A 21599-nucleotide genomic window follows, 5' to 3' on the forward strand; every position below is an offset into this window, starting at 1 on the left:
GATAACCACAACTTTTAATAGCTGTAAATAATGTTATCAAAATAACCTTAGTCTTTGAAATCTCACAAAAAATTTATATTTTACCATTCACCCTGAATAACAAGGCTTTAAGAATAACACACTTTCTATAGCCAAGTATTTTACAGGTATACCCAAAAAAGGAAAACAAAACAAAAACCATAGGTTGGTTAAGGGCTAAAGTTACCCAAGCAGCCAAAAATAAAATAAAATAGAGAATGGATCGTTTTGGTGATGAAATTGTTTACATCTGCCCTAGCTGGTGGGGAGCAGCCCTTTCTTGCAACTTGTTAATCCTTATAACTGTATGCAGTTGTATCTAGTTGGACATAAAGGATAGTTATTCTTTACAAATAATGAGGGGCCTGGGATGTAGCTCAGTGGTGCCACCACCTGCCTCGCAAGAGCAAGGTCCTGAGTTTGATCCCTGGTACCAAAAACAAAATAATGAGAACTTTTCTGTTCTTTCTGACCCATAAGTCTCATCTTCTTCTGGACAGTCTACTTAAAATGCCAGTTTCCTCCTTGATCATCTACAAATCTAAGGTTTCTTACGCTGGTGTTTTTTAGGATAGCCAAAAAGGCTCTGCTATTTTATTATTGACCCTATTTATGTCATGAGAAATCAATCAAGAATGGTGGAACTGAGCAGGAATTCTCATCTTGTTTTTTAGTCCCTCTCCGGCGGAGACCCTCATCACCAATGGCGTGCTGGTGGTAATTTTCCTTCTGGTTAATGTAGCTCTAGAGGCCACATCTGGGTGCTGCTGTCCCAAGAGAGGATACTATGCCAGTGTGAGGCCTTGTCCTGTCCTGAGCCCTGGAGGAGTAGGACTAAATGACCCAGCTGAACAGGAGTTGTTCAGGAGGTGGCTAGGGCATCCCTCTGGCCCAGAGCCCCACCTCCCCAGAAGATGGCCCTCCCTCTCGGGGCTCTCCCCAGTAAAAGAACCCACTGAGGGCAGCCTCCTCAGACTCAGTTCTGGTACCGTCCCCAACAACCCCAATTCCTCTGTAAGCACAATTGCAGTATTAAGTATTTTTCCCTATTTCAGCTATTGGTACAAATATATATTTTTTTTTATTGGTGCCAGGGATCAAACTTGGGTCTTTGTGCTTGCAAGGCAGGCGGCAGAACCACTGAGCTAAATCCCCGGCCCTGGTACAAATATTTTAATCAAATGTATCTAATACCCCAGGGTCCAAGGAGACCTCTCCCTCAGTAAGCAGAGGCTTTGCTGAAACAGGGGTGTAGCTCAGGATCAGAGGACCTGTCTGTCACACATGAGGTCCTGGGTTCCATCCCTAGCACCACAAAAAAACAAAAAACAAAAAACAAAAAAAACCTCCCAAAAATAAAAGGCAGAGGCTTTGGAAAATTGTTGCAGAAGAACATGGCCGGTTTCTGTGTCTTGAAAAAACTACTTAAAAGTCCTCACTTTCAAAGTGCACAGCTGAACACTGCCCCGGGTAGATCCCGACAGGCCCCTTGGTAAACTGCGACCACATGTCCTAGAGCTTACAGGACAGCCTCATGGTCAAGTACCAAATATCCTGTCTCTGATTGGGGTGGCATGTCTTGATGGGGCTCAGAAATGGGGGGCAGCACACCCAGGGCTCCCACCATCAGCCCAAGGTCAGGCAACCCAGAATTCATCCCCTTCGGCCAGGCTGAGGGGGGAGGCGGCCTGTGCGCTGAGTCCCAGTGCCCTCTCTGCTCTGTTACAGTCTCGCCAAGTCTCTTGCCTAGAGGTTCACGCAGAATCCAGGCGGCAGAGGAAGAGGAAGAAAAGTGAGCGTCTGGGCTCCCTGCCCTCTGGGGAGATGGGGGCTGGGCACTTCCCAGCCCAGCACTACCTACAGCCTGCCCTGCTCTGCTCTGCTCTGCTCTGCTCTGCTCTGCTCACAGGCCAGGCCAGGGAAGGGGGAGGAGGCTTAGTTGAAACTCCTCAGCACTCCCCGCCCTCAGGGTCCTGAACCCCTGTCTTCCCTGCCTGGCATCCTGGGTCTGGGACCAGTGCTGCCCTCTCTGCCCGCACCCCCTCAGGACAGGTGTGGCCCAGGGCCAGTTCAGTGGGTAGCCCTGGGGTAGCCCCTCTAGCTGTGTCCCCTTTTCCAGCCAGCTCACCTTTCACAGAGTCCTACTGACTGCTGGGCGGAAGGGACAGAAGAGATCCACAGACACCACTGTCCCACCCTAGCCCCCTGCAGTCCAGCCTATCCCAAGAAGACAGGAGGCGACAGAGGCCTCCAGGCTGACACTGTGATGAGTGGCCAGTGACCTGGGTCTGGTCCTAGGTGCTCTCAGCAGCCCAAAGGGCTTTCTGGGGATTTCACTTATGAGCAGTGTTCACCAGCCTGGTCAAAGTGCAGATTCCAGGGCCCTACCCTGCAGACAGAATGGGACTCTGAGGCACCGTAAACAGGACCCAGGGCATGTAGACACCTCCTGGCCTCTCCACATGGGCTTTTTGCTGGGATAAGTGGGGTGGGTAGAGAGAAGCTTCCCAGGAATCTTACCTTTGTCCTCTTCCTCAGTGAAAGACCTGTTGGTGACAGTGACTGAATCCTTCGAGAACACCCAGCGCATCTCACCCCGCAGGGAGCCCTGCTGCCCTGACCCTTCCTCCTTCCACTACCCCAAGTACTTTCAGCCCTGCTTGCAGGTGGCTGTGCCCAAGAGCCACTGGGACTGTTTGGTATGCCGTACAGCAGCCATAATGGCATCGGGGGAGGGGGAGGACATTGTAGGGGTGCTCTCCCCATTCCCCTCTCTCTCACCAAGCCCATGCATCCTTCCAGCTCAGCTGCTGCAGTACACATAAGAGCAGTCCTGTCTGCCAGCCCCTCGACTGCCTTTCTGACAGCCAAGCCGTGACCCTGCCTGTGGTGAGGACCTGGGTCTGGGAAGGGGCTCTTGAGTGGCTCATCCTGGAGATCCTGTGACTAGGAGAGCTGGCGAGCCTGGGGCACACAGGGGAAGGGGACGTGTGAGATCTCTTGGGAAACACCGAGAGGTCTTGGGAGGCAGGAAGTGGAAAAGCCACCGAATGTGTGGAAGCCCAGTGAAGATGGTGGGGAAGGTCAAGTCCAGGGGACGCAGAGGGCTTGGCGCATGCGTGGGGTGGGCGGCATGGTCAGTCAGCCTCCCTGGTTGGGATCACTTAGCTCTAAATTGCTATCCCTGACAAGTTGTTCATCTTTCCATCCTCAGAATGAGAATTATGAACTACACATGAAGTCCACACCCTGGTAAAGTACCCCTTCTGTCCTTCCCGCTAACTTCTCCATTCTGATAGGTGGGAAGCAGTATCTCCTTGTGGCTTCCATTTGCATTTCCATGATGGCTAGTAGTGATGAGCATCTTTCATGGCTTATTGGCCATTTGTATACCTCTGTGGAGATGTGACTATTCAAACACTTTGCCCACTTCTTAAGCAGCCTGCTTGCCTTAAGTTGAAAAAGTTTGTTGTATATGCTAAGCACAAAACCCTCATAAGATACCTACATTGCAAATATTTTCTCCTATTCATGGTGTTGTGTGTCTGTGGGGTTTTTTTTAGTTTATTGTGTTTTTGTGTTCTTAATGGTGTCCTTTGAAAACCAACGATTTTTAATTTTGATGGAGCCTATTGATTGTCTCCATTGCTTGTGTTTTTGGTGTCATATATAAGAAATTGCTTCCTAATCCAAGATCATGCTGATTTATGGAGCTTCATGAGCTGGGTGTTGGAGGGTGCAAGACATAGGTGGGAAAAGGAAGGGTGCTTCTGGTGAGGGCAGCAGAAATCAGGCCACTCCTGGGGCTCTGAGAGCCTGGCAGGCCCTTTCCAGGACGTGAGCATGGGCAGGTCAGATAAGGTCTTAGATCCAGGCTAAGACCCTGGACTTGTTCCAGCCAAGGATGTGATAGAAAGAGGGCAAGACCTGGGCCTGTCATGGCCGTTCCTGTCCCCGGCCTTGAAGGCCTATGGAGACAGCATGGCGAGGTCAGGGATGTGCGGGTCTTCTGTCAGTGGCACAAGTGCAGGAGGACTGTGATTCTGTGATCAAGAAGGGCTTCGTAAGGAATGGAGCTCTGTGGGAATGGGAAGCTGGTTTATTGAGCTCCAAAGAGTCCGTGCTGTAGAGCTTGGCCTGGGGGATTTGCCAAGAGAATCTCAGGGCCCCTTGTCACCCATGTTGGGCCTCCGGTTATTGAAGGCACCTGGGAAGCTCTCCTGAACTTCCCAGAGCCAGCTGAGGGGGCACAGGTATCAAAGAGTCCCGAATGCAAGGTGTGAGGTACCAGTGTACAGTATGCTAGCTGAAGTTTGGAGCTTTCCATCGGTTATCTCACTAAGTGCTGGAGACTGTGCTGAGGGGTGAGCACCATTTTACAGATGAGAACACAAAAGCCCAAAGTTGCAGATGTGGTGTAGGGCAGAACTGGGCTTCCAACCTGGGTCCAAGGGACCCTAAAGCTGCATCTGCCCCTCAAAGGTGGAGACAGGGGTTGGCTCAGCCAGGATCCTCTCTCCCCCAGCCCTGACACACTAGATGTACGACTGGGCTTCAACCTATGCCCCGAGGAGCTCAAATTTCTGGAGAAGCGGAAGGTGGTGGTGGCTGAGGCACTGAAGCAGGTGCTGCAGCTGGAGGAGGACCTGGCTGAGGACGAGGTGGGTAAGCAGCGGAGCTGGCCTGGGCTCAGGGCTGCTCTGGGCCAAGCTGATCCTTGCAACCCCATACCCCACAAGCCACCTGGCCCTTCCCTGCCCTGAGAAGTCATGGCACTGCCTCCCTGCCATGGCTGCACCTGCTGCACCAGATAAGACTCAGACATGCATTCACCAGGGTAGGGGAGGCCAAGTAGAAAGAGAAAGAAAAGTCTCCTGCTGCTCTTGTGTGCTGGATGTGAGTGACCGAGCCTGCCTTAATGACACAGGGGCCCCATGGCCTCTGCATCCCAGCTGGACAACGTTTTAAGCTGGCATCTGGTGCACCTCCCCCCCACACCCAAAAGGCCAAAGGTCCTTCATCCTTCAGCCCCTCTTCTCTCAGATCTGTACACACAGACAGCAGGGCACAGCTGAGAAGCAGCTTCCGCTCACAGGACCGACTGCTCTTCCTGCAGAGGCAGACAGGGTGCCTCTGCCAGGGGGCCCTATGTCACCTTCCCTGTGAGGACTGGGGCCCACACTGCCCAGGGTGGCCCCCAGATGCCACCTGCTGAGTCTGGCCTTAGTCCAGATAGATACTGGGGGGCGAAGGAGGACTTGTAAATGGGCTTCAGCCAACTGAAGGCTCTTACAGGTGCTGCTAAATGAATACAGTGAATTTTGGCCCAAAGCCCCCTTCTTCCACCCATCTTGGAAAACACCCTAAGAGCACCTTAACCCTTTGTCAACCCACGAGTGCCTCCCTGCTCCTCCCCACACCAGGAGCTTCTTCCTGCTCTCACAGACAGTGCAGGCAGAGCATGTGCTGTGTATCAGCCCTGGGCCTGGTGTCCCTACCATCACATCCATCCGTGGAAGACGTGGGTGTGGCACTGTGGGGACCCTGGCCCCCACCCTGTCCCCAGTTCTGTCATCTGTCACCTGAGGTCTGCTATGAAAATGACATGAACCCATGACTCACCGAGCCCCTCCCGACATGCCACGGGGTCAGGCGCTGAGATCCAATCCCAGCCCACCCATGGCCCACCGCTCTCTGAAGGGCTCTCCTCTCCCCTCTCTGCTCTTTAGCCAGCCTGTCCTCCCCTGTGGTTCCATCTGAGCTGCTGTCTGTCATTCCAGTTCCTGCCTACCCAGCCCTGCCCTGAGCCCCCATCAGTCTGCCTCCTCCATGACCCCAGGTACCTCTGATAGCCATCATGGCCACCGGGGGTGGAGCAAGGTCCATGACCTCCCTGTACGGCCACCTGCTGGGACTGCAGAAGCTGAACCTCCTGAACTGCAGCAGTTACATCTCCGGCCTGTCTGGGGCCACCTGGTAAGGGGCCAGGAGCCACTGTCCAGTGGGGTCCAGAGCAGGCAGCAAATGGGCAGGCTGGGGGCCTCTGGATCTGTCCCCTCCCAGCCCAAGCAAAAGGGGCTCGAGACAGTGGGGAGCTTAACCTTTGAGGCTCCTTGTCTGAATCTGCAAAGCGGGGATAACAATAGCACTGACCACTTGGGACCGCAGTGAGACTGTGAGGAGCTCTCAAAGTACTAAGAATACAGAGTCACTGTGTACACGGCTGTTACTGGTGGCGCTATGGCGGGGACCCAGGGACATGTGGTCAATGATGAGTGGACCCCTGGCACCTGTGACCCCCTCCTGCTGGGACAAGCAGGTTGCCCTTTCTCAGGACTGTGCAAGTCTCCTGTGGTAGGGAGCTGGCCCTGACGCTCTGGCTTCCCCTCCCGCAGGCCCCCTGCCCTGTAACCTGCCCACTCCCCTGCCCTGCCCAGCTCCCTCACATAGCCTGAGGGAAGCAGGCAGGGCCTTGCTGAGGGCTCCCCCTCCACACTCTGCTGCTGACCAAGAGGAGAGAGTATGGGCTCATGATAGATCAAAATGTCTTATGACTCTTTAAATCAGAAAAAAATGGGCTTCTAGGTTAAAGAAAATGTTTTTTGTTTGTTTGTTTTGTTTTTTGGGTTTATTTTTTAAACAGGTTCGTACTATGTAGCCCAGGCTGGCCTTGAACTCATTATATAGCCCAGGCTGGCCTTGAACTTGTGGTGATCCTCCTGCCTCCGCCCCCGGAGTACTGGGATTACAGTCATGTGCCACCACATCCCGCAAGAAAATGTTTTACTAAATAACATCAATATATTTGTCTTACTACAACAGAATTATAACATTTGCTTTTAAGTATTTTTCTGTGGAAGGGAACCACCGAAGCCATCGTGTGGCCCTGACTTTGGATGGCTAGGGACCTGGAACCACCCACGGCCTCTCAGCCAGGGTACATCCTTTTGTGGTGGTGACTGGTAGGCCTGGGAGCCCTGGAGGTCTCTTACTATCCCTTTTACCCTAGAGTCCCTCTCATTTGAGCAAGCAGATATGAGTTGGCCCTGGAAAATTGTCAAGGGCTGGAGGCTTCAGCCCAGATGGGATAGAAGCAAGCCCTGAGAGTTGTTGGTGTGGCCTCTATGCTGAACTGGCTGGCCTCGGTATCAGAGGGGACTTCATTATGGACCTTCCTCCTCCAGATACCAAAGCCCGCCAATTTTCAAGTCCTTTATATGAAATGGCTAGTGTTTACATGTAAGCTACATGCTCTTTCTGTGTACTTTAAACATCTCTAGATGACTTATCATGCTGAATACAGTGCAACCACTATGTAAATAGCTGTTATTCTGTCTTACTTAGGAGGCAATAACAAGGGAAAGGTCCATACAGTGGGTTCAGTACAGAGGTAATTTTTTTCAAATATTTTTGATCCATGGCTTGTTAAACATGCAGATGAAGAACCTGAGGACAAGGAAGACCAGCCAAATTTGCCCAGCATGATTTTACAGCTGCGGGAGTGCAGTAATTTGCGGAGGGTCACTCAGCTAATGAGTGCAGACCAGGAGTTTGAACCCAGTTCAGGGTGCCTATTCTTTACACTAGAGACCACTCCAGATAGTAGGCCGTAGGATAACTCAATTCCAACAAGGTCAAGGGACAGCTGAGGCCCCTCTCCTGCTGTAGGGTGGGCAGGAAATGGGGAGGACCTCAGGCCCAACCAGGGAGGATGAGCGGCTGGAGGGGCCCCTGGCCTGGGCAAAGAGTGGGAAATATTCTTTCTTTTTTAAAAAAAATTTTTTTTTTCAGTACTGGGGAATGAATCCTTTGCACTGAGCTACACCCCCAGTCCTTTTTATTTTTTATTTTGACACATGGTCTGGCTAAGTTGCAAAGTAGCCCAGACTTGGCTCACACGCGTGATCCTCCCAGAGTGCTGGGATGCCAGGGTGTTGCCACTGTGCCTGGCTGGGAAATACTCTTTTTTTTTTTGGTACTGGGGATCAAACTCAGGACCAGAACCACTGAGCTAAATCCCCGGCCTGTGAAATATCCTTTTGAAAACAACCATTAGCAAAGATTTTTGAAAGCTTTTTGGAAGGACAAAAGTAACAGAGTGAACCTTATGGAGGAGAGCGGGGTGTTTTTGTCTGAGAGATCTGACCAAATCCCACCTTCCTAGACCACTCCCTGTGAAAGAAGGGGTCACTGTTCAGATAGCTGCAGCCCAGAGAGCTCTGCCCCAGGGGCCACTCTCAGTGCAGAATAAAGAGCCCAGCATTTGCCCGGTGCCAGCACTGCTCCAGAGCTTTGTACATGGTGATCGTCACAAGGACTCAGAGCTGGGCACAGTGGTTAGACTCCCTCACCCCACACACAGGAAGACCGAGGTGAAGAGTGCCTACGTAGCTCGCCCAAGATCACACAGTGAGTGAGTGGCAGAGCGTGGTTTGAACCCAAGAAGAACTGGGTCTGGAATCTTCATCCTGACCCATGTGCTACACCCAATGCACAGTAGGAACTGGAGAAATTGTAGTGATTAGATAATTAGTAATGAGGTTCACCCTCCCTCCCGCCGCCAGGCCCCACCTCACCCTCTTTCCCCCAGGCTCCTCTAGCAGGCTTAGGGTTCCCCATGGCCTGGCTACCTTCTCCCACCTGGATCCAGGGATGATCACAGCAGGGCTGGGTCAGCTCTCTCAGCCATACCTGTCTCCCCAGGACGATGGCTACTTTGTACCAAGATCCGGAGTGGTCCTCCAAAGACCTGCAGTCTGCTATCTTTGAGGCCCGGAGACATGCCGTCAAAGACAAGATGCCCTCCCTATTCCCAGACCAGCTCCTCAAATTCAAGGAGGAACTCCAGCAGCGCACCCAGGAAGGCTACAAGGTCACCTTTACAGACTTCTGGGGCCTGCTGCTTGAGTCCTGTCTGGGGGATGAGGTAGGCATTCCGCTTCTCCAGGGCCTGCCTTTCTTCATCAGGGGTCACCACAGAGGGGCGTCTACACCTGCCGGTGCATCCTTGGACAGCGTGAGCCATGAAGTTATGGATGCATGATGGCAGAAGGTGGTTCAGTGGTCTCCCCACATTTCCGTTAGAGGATGATAGAGACTCATGTTGGGGGCAGCTTAGGTGCACCCCAATATATGGGCAGTGTGTCCTCCTAAAGCCACGCCAAGACACTTATGAGAGAAAATGGGGAAGGAGGAAGGACAGCTGCCAACCGTGATGCAAGTCTGACCCTAAGTGTGGGAGAGAGGAAGCAAGGTCAGGTGGAAGCATGCTAGGCTGCTGGCAGTCTAGGAAGGCTCCACAAGGCCTTGGGAGGGTCCCTTGGCCACAGCCAGCTGTGGGGAGTATCCTCCATCCCCCGAATGGGCCTGCTCTGCAGTGCTGCTGCACTCAAAGGAAGTGTGGCCTCAGCACCAACTTGGCCATGGATTTCAGAGCACAGCAGCTAGGGCCCTTTGTCTGTAACGTTCTCGGGAGTGAGAGCTCTGCAAGGCTCACTCTCCGGGCCACTGTACAGGAAACGTGCCCAGTCAGGTCCTCTAAGAACCAAGGAGCAAAATGTGCCCAAGACGAGAGCCAGCCTATGCTGGCAGAGCCATGTGGGATGTGGTGGAACAGGGGTGTCCCTTGGTGACATTGCTGTCCTGGACATCGGGGCGTGCTTGTCTAACACCTGTGCCCTTTAGGCCAGAGAGGCCTGGGAGGAATCGGTTTTGGCCGTTGCTCGGCCCCAAAGCAGAGTTGTCTCCCTTACCTACATCCAGGCCCATAGCTGTCAGTCTCACTCCTAAATGTGCCTGGGAATCGCGCATTCAAATCAGAACTTGCCAGAAGATGGAGGGGGAAGCAGATTATTTTCTGGCAGGTCCTTTGTTCTAGAAAATCAGACAGTTTGAGCAACCAAGGATGACTTGACTCTCACCTTCAATATTCACTCATTCCTTCCTTCAGTCTTTTAACTAAATTAATCTCCTGCTGCATGCCAGGAACTGGGCTCATTACTGGAGATTCAGAAAGGAATCAGACATAGCTAGTAACTCGTGTGGGCTGAGCATTTTGAGGGTTTAGCATGGAGAAGAGCCAGGGCCCCTCAAGAAGCAAGGCTGGAATGCTGCTGGGAGGACTCTGGTCTTCCACTCTGGCCAAAGCAGGAGCCGAATTCTCTCCAGCCCCCTTGACAATGACAGTGGACTGGGCTCCTCCATGAATCTGTGCCTTTACTTCCAGCACAGTCGGCTCTGTAGTGTCTAGATATCTGGTCCCAGTTCCTTCCTTCAAAGGAGGCCCCTCAAATCACTGGGCCATACTGAGTCTTCCCACGCAGGCTGGTGGGTCATCCAGGGAGGCAGGGAACATTCCCCAGGGGCGTTTGACTGGTGTCTGTGGCCCACACCACAGACCAGTGGTCTTGGGAGCTGGAAAGTGCCTGCTGGGGTCTGTGGGGTCCTCCCATCCTGCGTTGCCCCCTCCCCGAGGGGTGGCTTCTTCTGTCTGCTGCTTCCCCTTAACCAAATCCTTTCCCCACAGAGTAGTGAGTACAAACTATCAGACCAGCGTGCTGCTGTGTGCCAGGGCCAGAACCCCCTGCCCATCTACCTCACCATCAATGTCAAGGATGATGTAAGCAACCAGGACTTCAGAGGTAACACTGGTGGCCAGTGATTTAGGCAGGGGCCCTGCTGGGCGGGCAGAGGCACTTACCACCTCCAGGTCCCCCCCCACACACTCTCCCATCCTCCACATCAGAAAACCGAGGAAATCACTTTGGCTTCCCCAGTCAGCCCTTCGCCAAGGGTGGGCACAGCTCATGGGTGCATTTGATGGGACAGGGAGACTTCAAGGTTGTGAAGGGGAGTCCTAGGTATTTCTTAAGCTGTCTAGAGAAGGACTGGGAAGACCTGCCCTGCACCAGGGTCGGTTTGATCCCCAGTTAATTTATCTGGTTTTGAGGAGCAAAGGAGCCCACCCCCTTGCAAAGCTGTCTTGTCAGCTTGCAGAGGCTGGCTGCGGGCGCCCTGAGTGTACGCTGTAGGAACTGCACCTTCCCTGTCTCACGCGTCCCCAGGCCAGGAGCCAGAGAGGGAGGGCCGGCTGGACGGGACATGCTTGGCTCCCTGGACTGGGGCTAATGCCCTGTCCTTCTGCTCCCTGTGCAGAGTGGTGTGAGTTCTCCCCCTACGAAGTGGGGATGCAGAAGTACGGGGCCTTCATCCCACCCGAACTCTTCGGCTCTGAGTTCTTCATGGGACGGCTGATGAAGAGGATCCCCGAGTCACGGATGTGCTACATGCTAGGTAACTGGATGGGGGCTCCCCAGGGCACCCGCCCACTGTGGGTTAGAGGAGTGCAGGAAGGCTCTTGTGCCGTGCTGACCTGCCCACGTGAGCCCTGAGCATGTGACTTCCTGGCACCTCAGTGCTGCCTTCTCTCAGGAGGGGCTCCTGAACCTGCCAGCCTCCAGGGCTGCCTTAACCTCCCTATGGCCTTCTTGGCCCAGAGAAACCTGACATCTCACACACACACACACACACACACACACACACACACACACCGGTCACTGGGGACCCAGGGACTCTCCGGTGTCCTGGTCTCCCGTGGCCTTCCTGGGGACAACTCAGAAGCAGCCTGGCTGTGGCAGGTTGAGACAGAAGCCTCTGGAACCCCCACCTCCTCCCCACGGACAACAAGCCGCAGTGTGCGCTGCCAGTTCAGCCCCTGGGCAGAAGGGACCGAGGGGTAAAGGGTAGAGCCACAGGGAAGCCCAGCCAGCTCCCCACCCTAGGCTCATAGTCCTTCCTGGGCGAGGCCCACTGAGTATAGGAGCAGTGGTGATGTCTACTCTCAGTTCTTCCCTTCAGTGTCTCAACTGCATCTGCCAAAGGGTGACCTCAGAACTCAGACCCTCTTCCTGGCCTCAATAACAGTTACGCCCTTTGTGTAAACTCCTTCCTTCTCTCTTAATCCATCCCATTTCAGAAGGCTCAACGCCGGTCCCATCTCTTTTGTGAAACCCACCCAGAAGCTCCCAGCCCACGGTGGCCTCTACTCTCCTGAACACCTATGTTCGTGGCCAAATGGTTCTGAAGACTGTAGTTAACACACTTGGATTTGAACTCTGGTTCTTCATTTATTAGTTGTGTGAAGTTGGCTAACTTGTTCTCTGAGCCTCGGTTTTCTCATCTGTGAGTTGGGCTTAAGAGTAGAACCTACCTTGGAGAGGATCCCGATGGGCCAATGTATGTGAGAAAGTTAATGAGTATTGTTATTAATGTAGCATTTTAAAAATAATGAGTTGACATTGCATGTATCAGGCCTCACTGTATGCCAGGCACTGCCCTAAACACATTAGCTCTATGAACTGATGAAAGGAGTTGATCTGGACTGGAAATCAAAGCCTACGCCTGTGGCTTGTCTACCTCTGCTCCCTGCACTGAGGGCTGAGCAGCTACCCCATGGGAGAAGGGAGCACCTGGCTGGGAAGGCACCCCAGCAAGGCAGAAGCTGTGGGGCTCCTAGGCCGGGGCTCCAGAAAGGGCTGCTCACGGGCTCTGCTCCCTAGGTTTGTGGAGCAGCATCTTCTCCCTGAACCTACTCGACGCCTGGAATCTGTGCAACACCTCAGAGGAGTTTTTGCACCGATGGACGAGGGAGAAAGTACATGACATCGGTGGGTGACTCAGTACCTTTCTTTCGTGGCTGAGTGACAGGCAGTGTGGGGCAGGAATAAAGGACCTGCCACGTGTGTCCACACTGTCCTGTGGCCACAGCCATGGAAGGCACTGGGGCTGGTGGTGGTGGGGTGACCCAGGTGATGCTTGCGTCAGGGCCCGGCCACCTCCAGTGCCCAGGAGAGCAGGTAAGGGGAGGGGTCTGTCTGAGACCTCTGCATCTCCACTGCCGACCCCGGCCTGTGCTTCTGACCAGGCCCTGTAGAGCGAGGCAAAGAAGGTGTGAGATGCACTTATGGACCCTCCTGGGGGCAGGTAGTCGAGGGTGGCTCACCTGAGCGATCTAGGAACCCCAACTCAGGTGACCTGCCCTCTACCCCCGCCCTGCAGAAGACGAGCCACTCTTGCCTGAAATCCCCAAATGTGATGCTAACATCCTGGAGACCTCGGTAGTGAACCCAGCATCCTGGCTGTCCAATACTTTCCGAGAAGTCCTCACCTACCGGTCCTTCGGGTCTGAGTTCCACAACTTCATGTACGGGCTGCAGCTACACACTGGGTATCTCCGCAACAGCCACTTCCAGAAGTGGAAAGGTACCACGGGCGCCCCTGGGCCCACCTCTGTTGGGAGGAGAGCAGTGGAGGGCGAGCTGCCTTGGAGAAAGGAGGAGTGGAAGACTGGCCCAGTTCCCCTAACATTTGGCCTTGTCACCGCGAATGGATTATGGGTGTGCCAGCAGGGGCCGCTGTGGGTATTTAATCAATTGATTGAACAATACGCAACCCAGCAATGGCCTGCTCCTGCAGATGGGAGACACAGGCCCCTGTTTTCTGCAGCTGTGTTGGGGGTGGGGTCGGGGTATTAAAGCCATGTCCCCTGCAGTTGGACAGGGATGGCTCAGGGCAGGAAACCTGAGCAGTGAGAAACAGTGCTCGGTCTTCAACCCTGCTCTCCTACTTTCCACTCACCACCTCCTTCTGCTAAGGCCCGAAGACTGGCTTTCCATTCTCTTTGATATTCTATTTGGCCATGACCCCCCAAAGACTTCCCGAAGGCTGCCTATTAACCCTTGTCCTCATGGTCTGGGGCAGAAAGGCAACAGGCTTCAGGCCCCGGGCAGCCCTAGTTAATAGGACGGGCTAGGTTCCCTATAGGGCCCTATAGGCCCTTAAGTCCCTATAACCCACAAGCTCTGTGGCTGGGTAGGAAGAAGTTGCTAAGCATAACCCATAAAGGACTTGCTGAAGTCCCCAGAGCATGTTGTTATTGACCATCCCACCCAGAGGAGCTGTGGGGGCCCAGGAGTGTCCCAGTCAGGAGGGGGAAGGCTAGGATGTTGTAGCCCATCCCTGAAATCCCAGCACAGCACTCTGAGAGGCTGAGGCAGGAGGATCACAAATTTGATCCTAGCCTAGGCAATTTAGCAAGACCTTATCTCAAAATTAAAAAAAAAAAATTTTAATGGACACAGAGAGAGAGAGAGAATAAAGAACGGAAAGAAAAAGCAAAGGAGAGAGAGAAGAGATGACAAGAGAAGGGAAGCTGGGGGCGTGGGAGGCTGGTGTCCCAGGCTGCAGGAAGGAAGCTCCAGGCAGGGCATTCACCCACCAGGTGCCTCGGAGTATGCACCCTGGCAACTGGAAGTCTTGGCTTTCAGACACAGTGCTGGACCGCTTTCCAAACCAGCTGACAGAGTTTGCCAAACACTTGTGCCTGCTGGACACGGCATTCTTCGTCAACTCCAGCTATGCACCCCTCCTCAGGCAAGAGAGAAAAGCTGACCTCGTCATCCACCTCAATTACTCCGCTGGGTCCCAGACGAAGGTGAGTGCTCAGGAGGAGGCTCCACCCTGAGGGCAGGTGCAGCAGAATCAGTGTCATAGCCTTGGTGGCCTCAGTGTCTGTGACAAAGGAGAAGTGGCCCTCCCCATGGCTCTGCAGCCTAGCATGGGAGGAGCTCAGGCCATAGGGCATAGCACAAGGCTGGAGGGCCAAACCTCAGGGGCAGCCAGCAGGCCTGAGGCAAACATAAGTTTATCTAGCAAATCCCAATTTTATTCTTGTCTTTGAGCATTGGCCGTATGTAGCCATCAGCGTAAAAAAAAAAAAAAAAAGATGAAAAAAAATAACCTTAATAAGCCAAGTGCAGTGACACACACCCATGATCCCAGGACTGTGGGAACCTGAGGCAGGAGGACCACAAGTGTCAGTCTGTCTTGGGCAATTTAGGGACTTAGTGAGACACTGTTTCAAAATAAAAAAGGCCTGGTGATGTAGCTCAATGCAAAGGCCCTGCGTTCAGTGTCCAGTTTGGGGGCCAGAGGACTTAATAGGACCTAGTCCACTCTAAAGTTTTGTACCCCTTAAAGAGTTTAGAATGCCCTGCTTTCAAAATAATCATACTGGGCCCGTCTCCGCCAGGAATGATAGTGCACTGTGTAATTACACTAAGGAACAAGGACCATTTACTTTTTTTTCTGGTACTGAGGATCGAACTCGGGACTCTGTGCTTGCGAGGCAGGTGGCGGAACCACTGAGCTAAATCCCTGGCCCCAAGAACCATTTATTTTTGAAAAGTTCTGGCCCTTTCAGGAAAAGACACTGATTTGGGTCTACTTTGATCTACTCCTATCCCGACGCTAGGGAACAGGAAGTACACAAAGGATAAGGATGTCAGCAATGTTAGCGACCTAAGTTTATAAATAAGTAATGGTGTACTTTCCTACACGTGGTCTCACCTGGTTCTGACCCCAGCTCTTTGCAGTTGATGTCACAGTTGCTACTGTCTCTGAGTTTCAGAAGGACAGGGAGGGTATGTGGCTTCCTTAAGGTCACACAGCGAGCAAGCCATGGAAGAGGTGCAGAACCAAGGGGATTCAGACACTACGTTTGGTGCTCTTTCTGCTGCATCACATTTTTTAAGATATTTTTTCAGAATCTAGCCCTGTGACCCTGTCATTTCCAAAATCCGTACATGTGCACAGTAGCCTGGCCAGCCCAGCTCCGGTCACTCCTACCCCACAGGCTGCCAATCAGGCCTACACAGGTCCTTGCTTGAGTAAGTGCCCAGGGGGCTTCTCTCCAATTCATCTGGGGAAGGAGCCTACAGCTGGGCCCACACCAACCCGCTGCCTAGGGCTTCTTGTCCTGACTTGGCTTTTGTCTGAAAATACCACAAACTGTCAAAGCAACTGGGCACGTAGTTGTTAGGAAGCTGGATCCAAGAACTCCATCTCTTAACCACCCTCAGCCTTCTAGTCCTCAGACCTGTCCTCTGTGGTATTCCAGCCCATGAAACAGACCTGCGAGTACTGCACTGAGCAGGGGATCCCCTTCCCCAGCTATGGCATCGAGGATGATGATCAAAACCTCCAGGAGTGCTACCTGATGGAGCAGCCCCAGGACCCCGATGTGCCCGTCGTGGCTTTCTTCCCGCTCATCAACGACACCTTCCAGAAGTACAAGGCACCGGGTGAGCTGCCTCCTCTCTGGCCACAGCCCCTCCAGCCCTGGCCTGAGTGCCTGCTGTAGATTTGTGGAAGCCCTGGTAGCGCAGTGGGAAGCCAGGCTTCACTGCAGGTGGAGCCATCTCGGCTTTGACAAGGAAGAAGAGAGCCCCGCCCACTCCCCTACTCTTTGTAGTCATTCAGCATTTCTTGACACCCAACTATGAGCCTGGAACTGGTTGGTGCTGGGGCAAACCCAAAATGGGAAAGCTGTACCCTGCCCTGAGGTGCTTGAGTGTGTGTGTGTGTGTGTGTGTGTGTGTGTGTGAGTGTGCATGTGCGCAAGCGTGAGTGTCCATGCATGCAGGGCGGAAATAAGTCCTTGCAACCTGACATAAGGGTCCACAACAAGTCTTTTTGCTTCCCAGGCGTGGAGCGGAGCCCCGAGGAGATGGAGCTGGGCCAAGTTAACATTTATGGCCCCAAATCTCCCTATGCCACCAAGGAGCTGACATACACGGAAGCTGCCTTTGACAAGCTGGTGAAGCTCTCAGAGTACAACATCCTGAATAACAAAGACAAGCTCCTCCAGGCCCTGCGCCTGGCAGTGGAGAAGAAGAAACGCCTGAGGAGCCCATGTCCTTCCTAGGCCCAGGGAGCCCCATCCATCCTGCGGCTGTTTCTGCCCCATCCAAGGCCTTCACAGGCCACACCACCAGCCCTGCTCTCCGGCCAGGAATGCAGGCGAGTGGCCTGGGCTTTCCACCAAAAAAACCAAAATCATGGAAAGGGGAGAGGGACAAGGAGAATGAGGAGCCACCCTGGGGTTTTAGGCCACTGGGATTTCTTTCCCCGCTTCCCTACGGGGAAGGGTCTGATGGCCTCAGACTCCCAGTGCTGTCCTCAAGCATGGAGAGGAGTCTGGCCTGAGAGAGGGCCTGGTTCCCAAGGGCCTCAGGCTCCAGGCCTTCCCCGTTCCCCTCCTCCCACAGGGGGCCCAGGGGATGCTTGGCACGACTGAGGAGCACTCCCGGTTTCCCGGCAAAAACACTTTTCAAATTTTAAGGTAATTGGCTCCTTATGATTTTTATCATCAAAATACTTTATGATTTTGACTTTTATGAATCAGGGTACTAGCAGGAAGCCTGATGCTGAGAGACCTAAATGGAGTGCCAGGGGCATCCTAGTGCCTGCACCAACAAAGCCAAGCAGGTGACCGGCGGCTCCAGCACCTCTCCAGTCACCCGGAGCCTGGGGCTGCTGATGCCTGTGATCTCAACCAGGCAGCTGTGGCTAAGCACCCAGCTCCAACGAAAGGCCAGGCAAAGCCAAGCCTACAGTGGGCTCCCAGAGCGGGGATCTAGTCTGGGATCTGGGCAGGCTGCAAAGGACAGCTTCAGGCAAGCAGAGCTCCCCAGTACTGCCAACACATGGCTCACTTCTCTCACTGCCCTGGCCATCTGGCTTCCAGATGAGATTATTTATTTCCAAGTATGATCCCTCTAGTTTATCATGGAAACCCCCAAGGCCAGTACACTGCAGCTCTTGGAGAATAAAGGGAGGAAGGAGCAGCAGGGAAAGGCAAGGGCACCCCTCCCAGGAAGAGCTCCTCCTCCCTGCCCCCCAGAGATGGCTTCCCACCAACCCTGGGAAAGCCCTGGGACACAGAGAAGTCCAGTCAGTGTGAACAGGTCTCCCTGGAGGCCAGGGATTTCACTGAAGAATGGTATCACTTGAGCTGCTGATGTGCCCAGGCTGATGGACAGTGGACACAGAAGGGCCGAAAGGGAAGTGGTCCAAGCAGAGCCCAGCAAGCCCTCTTTGGGCCAGTCTGCTCCCCAAGCAGCCCTTTGTTGTTGGGAAATGAGTTGGGTCAGGTACTCAATGCTTAGAAAAATTGGGCTCTCCTTCATAGCCTTGCTGCTCAGAGTGTGGTGGAAGCTGGTTAGAAATTCAGGTTCTCAGGTGCCACCCAGCCACACTGAATGGAATTGCACTGTAAAGAGACCCAGGCCCCCTCTCCCACCCCACCCCACCCCTGTGTGGCTCCTGTGTGTGTTAAAGTTGGAAAGGAAGCCAGGCTACCAGCATGGTGGCACACGCCTGTAATCCCAGTGTTACTGTGCGATGGGCAGGTATGATCCAGGCTCTTGCGTATGATGAGCAATTATTTGCAAATGTACACCAAGTAAAAGGCAGCTACATTTACTGAAGATCACAGGAAGCTGTGCTTGGGGCGAGTCTATGCCAACAAGAGATATGGCACGAACAGAAAAGAGGTGCCAGGGGACAGGAAAGCAAAAACACTGTGGAGAGAACGCAGCACACAGCAACAGCCACCGGTAGATCAATCTTCCAGAATTTAAAGGGTGTGCACCTCAGCCCCGGTGTCCCCCTGAGGCTCTAGGTGTGATTGGCAGGAATGACTGACAGGGTACTATGTTGTCTCAGGGGCTCTCGACACACATGCTTGTCCCAGAATTCACTCTGGTCTTAATTACATGGATGAGATATAGTCCATATTTAGGAACACGTAATGAGGTGGGAGTAGGGTGAAGATGACTAAAGATCAGGCTAGGAGATCCAACTGACATGCTCTCATGCATCAGAGATCTCCTGAGTTATTGTTACGTGATTTTCTACCTCTCTTAAGACAATGGAAGGAGGAATGGCCAGGGAGCTGTTTAAAATTAAGTGGATGGATGGAAGTGACTTCCATAGCTCCACTGTTTCTAACTGTACTACCTGCACTCTGGAGAGCTGAGGCAGGAGGATTGCAAACTGGAGCGAAGCCTGGGCAATTTAGGAACCTAGTGAGATCCTATCTTCAAATTAAAAAGGAATGAGTATGTAGCTCTGTGCAAGAGCCGTGGGTTCATTCCCTAATGATACAAAATGGGAGAAGCAAGGAAGGAAGGAAGGAAGGAGAAGGGAAGGGAAGGGAAGGGAAGGGAAGAAAAAAAAAGTTAGAAAGCAATGGACTTATGCTACTGCCCCCTAAAACCTTGGAAAGCATAAATCCTTTGACTCCCTTGAGCCACTGGGAAGCTGGACTTCAGGACCTGCAACACCCGTCCTCAGCCAGGCGATGCTGACGGAGAGGTCACCCCTCCTCTCCACCAGAGCAGCCGGCTGCCCCACCCTTCCCTCCCAGCTGCAAGCATGGGGTTCTAACTTCCGAGACAGCAAGCACAGGGCCCGTCTGTTTGGGGAAGAAGGCCGCCCTCCCTTGGGTGCATGGTGCATGTTAAGTGAAGCGTGTGCATCGTTACACGATTTGAGCACAGAATAAAATGCCGTGTGGTGAAGTGCTGTGGACTTGTCTGCATTCATTACCTAATGCTGTGAAGCACCAGCCCCCCTCCCTGGCTTCCTGGGTGCCTTCTTTCTCCCCTCCAGGGTTCCCCTCACCACTGGGCCAGAGTGGACCCTTTGATACAGGAGATAATACCAGAGATGAAATAGGAAATATTATCTCTCCCAGCCTGTTAGCTGTCTGATATGCTGAGCTCATAGTCTCTGAAAGTGGAGGAACAACAGGGGTTAAGAGTAGGAAAACATTTATTGATAGGGTAGCTCCTGAGGGGCAGGAGGCAACCCAAGTGGGGTAGCCCAGGGATCCCACTTTACAGAGGAGTTTTACAGAGCAAAACCCATGTGGGTACAATGATCAACCAATAAGGTTGTAAATATAGTCACTCAGGTAATAGTGGTCCACTTGGGAGACAAGTTACATAACAAGGTGGATGCAAAGAACAAAGACTTCTAGGAAATGATGGGTCCAGGGGTCTCTGGTCACCCACCGGGGTGGCTAATGTCTATCTAGGCTTCATTAGGCCTGGTGTTTGTCCTTTGAGGAAGTGTGCAGTTCGGGCCATCTTGTCTTTATCCTGAGGCCTGGTCTCTCACAGATGTGTCTCTGGTGCAGCTGTGGTGTTTCACCTTTGTCCTGACTCTCTCGAGGACCTGGCCCTATTGGACTGCCTGTAATATTTCTACTTAACTCTGCTGTCTATAATAACCCATGCCTCCTCTGGGGGCTTTGTTTCCTGCTGCCTCTTTTTATGGTGAGGCCTCCTTTGGTTCTTGTTTTTGATACTGGGGATTAAACCCAGGGGCTTTGCACTAAGCTACATCCTCAGCCCTTTTTATTTATTCATTTCTTTATTTTTATTTTGAGACAAGTTCTCACTAAGTTGCTAAGTTACCCAGGAACTTTCTTTTTATTTTTTTCCTTTTGGTACCAGGGATTGAATTTGGGACCTTGTGCTTTCGAGGCAGGTGGTGTAACCACTGAGCTAAATCCCTGGGCCTGGACTGGAACTTCCAATCCTCCCGCCTCAGCCTCGGAAAGTGCTGGGATCACATGCCTATGCCAGCATGTTCAGCTTCCTCTGCTGTTTTTATGAAGCCATGTCACCAACACATGGAGTGCCATCCCACGCTGACCCAGGCTGCTTCCAGCTCAGATATTTTTCAGGAAACACTGATTGGGAGGAAGGAAAGGCTATTGGCCTCGACGGAGCCCCTACTCTGTGCACAGTGGCTGTAAACAGTCTGTGTTCCAGGAACTTAGATTCCAGCATGGAATCTAAGGGGCATGGAAAGATGTTGATACACATATGAGAAATTAAACGCTGGGTTAGCCTTGGAGAGGACAAAAGTGTCATTGGCTCCCACAGGATAGTGGTCAGGAGTAGCTCCCTCTCAGGTTCCCTGCCCTCGACCTATGAGCATGATTAGCTAGAAAAGAAGTAAAATCCCCTGGTTCCCCAGCACCCCTCCATCCCAGTCTCTCTTTCTCCTTCCCAAGAGAGCAACCAGCCCACCTCCACCACCAGTCACCCTGAGACATTTTATGCCTTTAACTCCCCAAGAAACCCTTCTCCCCGGGATCACCATTATCTTCCTAACTGCCAGATGCACTGAACCAAAGCCACCAGCCCTTCACAGGCCGATCTGACTTGATTGTCCTCAGCATTTGGCCTGCAGATGCTCCTCCTCCCTGAAGCCCTCCCTTCCCTGACTTCCTTGCCAACTGCCCTTCAGTTGGTTCAGCTTGCAAATAGTTACGGCCTGCCAGCCACTGTTGTAGGCGCAGAGAATGAAAAGCATCAGCAAGGGACTCCAGACTGGTCCCAAGTGGGAGTCACCCAGGGACAGTGAGCTTCACAATGGGAAGAAAAAAGCTCACAGCCGGGGTTAGGGGGAGGCCTTCCGCCCTGAATTTCTGCCCACTGAAAGGAGGAAGCCTCTCCTACAGCTGCTCCTCCCTGCTCTCCTTTAACTGCTGGATTCATCATTCTGCCCTCCTTAGCAGTCTCATCTCTACCTGGATTTCAACTATTGCTTCTACTTTGAAAATACCCAACCTTTTAACTCTCATGTATTTCAGTTTTAGCCTCATGTATTCAAATCATGTATTCAAATACCGTCCGCACCTGTTTCCATTATTTTTACTATCTAAA

General features: G+C 52.8%; 1 protein-coding gene across 6 annotated transcripts in view; it reads left to right on the top strand.

The window, feature by feature from the left end:
* Pla2g4e (phospholipase A2 group IVE) overlaps window positions 1-21599 on the top strand; it is an 86737-nt gene extending 65138 nt beyond the window's left edge. For 5 of the 6 annotated variants that reach the window (XM_021241759.2, XM_021241764.2, XM_013078450.3 and 2 more), the window contains 15 exons: window positions 693-735; window positions 1747-1810; window positions 2557-2717; window positions 2821-2907; window positions 3233-3270; window positions 4544-4679; window positions 5858-5994; window positions 8722-8944; window positions 10544-10658; window positions 11173-11310; window positions 12576-12683; window positions 13075-13278; window positions 14343-14509; window positions 15974-16157; window positions 16560-21598. In XM_021241759.2, the coding sequence (XP_021097418.2) occupies window positions 693-735; window positions 1747-1810; window positions 2557-2717; window positions 2821-2907; window positions 3233-3270; window positions 4544-4679; window positions 5858-5994; window positions 8722-8944; window positions 10544-10658; window positions 11173-11310; window positions 12576-12683; window positions 13075-13278; window positions 14343-14509; window positions 15974-16157; window positions 16560-16780 (2026 nt within the window). In that variant the 3' untranslated portion in view covers window positions 16781-21598. Of the gene's footprint in view, window positions 1-692; window positions 736-1746; window positions 1811-2556; window positions 2718-2820; window positions 2908-3232; window positions 3271-4543; window positions 4680-5857; window positions 5995-8721; window positions 8945-10543; window positions 10659-11172; window positions 11311-12575; window positions 12684-13074; window positions 13279-14342; window positions 14510-15973; window positions 16158-16559 lie in introns of all 6 variants that reach the window. The other variant, XM_021241761.2, reaches the window with a different exon arrangement.

Source organism: Heterocephalus glaber, unplaced genomic scaffold (genome assembly GCF_053883595.1).
Source record: "Heterocephalus glaber isolate CG9 unplaced genomic scaffold, H.glaber_assembly_v1.0 deba00000809, whole genome shotgun sequence".
Classification (NCBI taxonomy): domain Eukaryota; kingdom Metazoa; phylum Chordata; class Mammalia; order Rodentia; family Bathyergidae; genus Heterocephalus; species Heterocephalus glaber.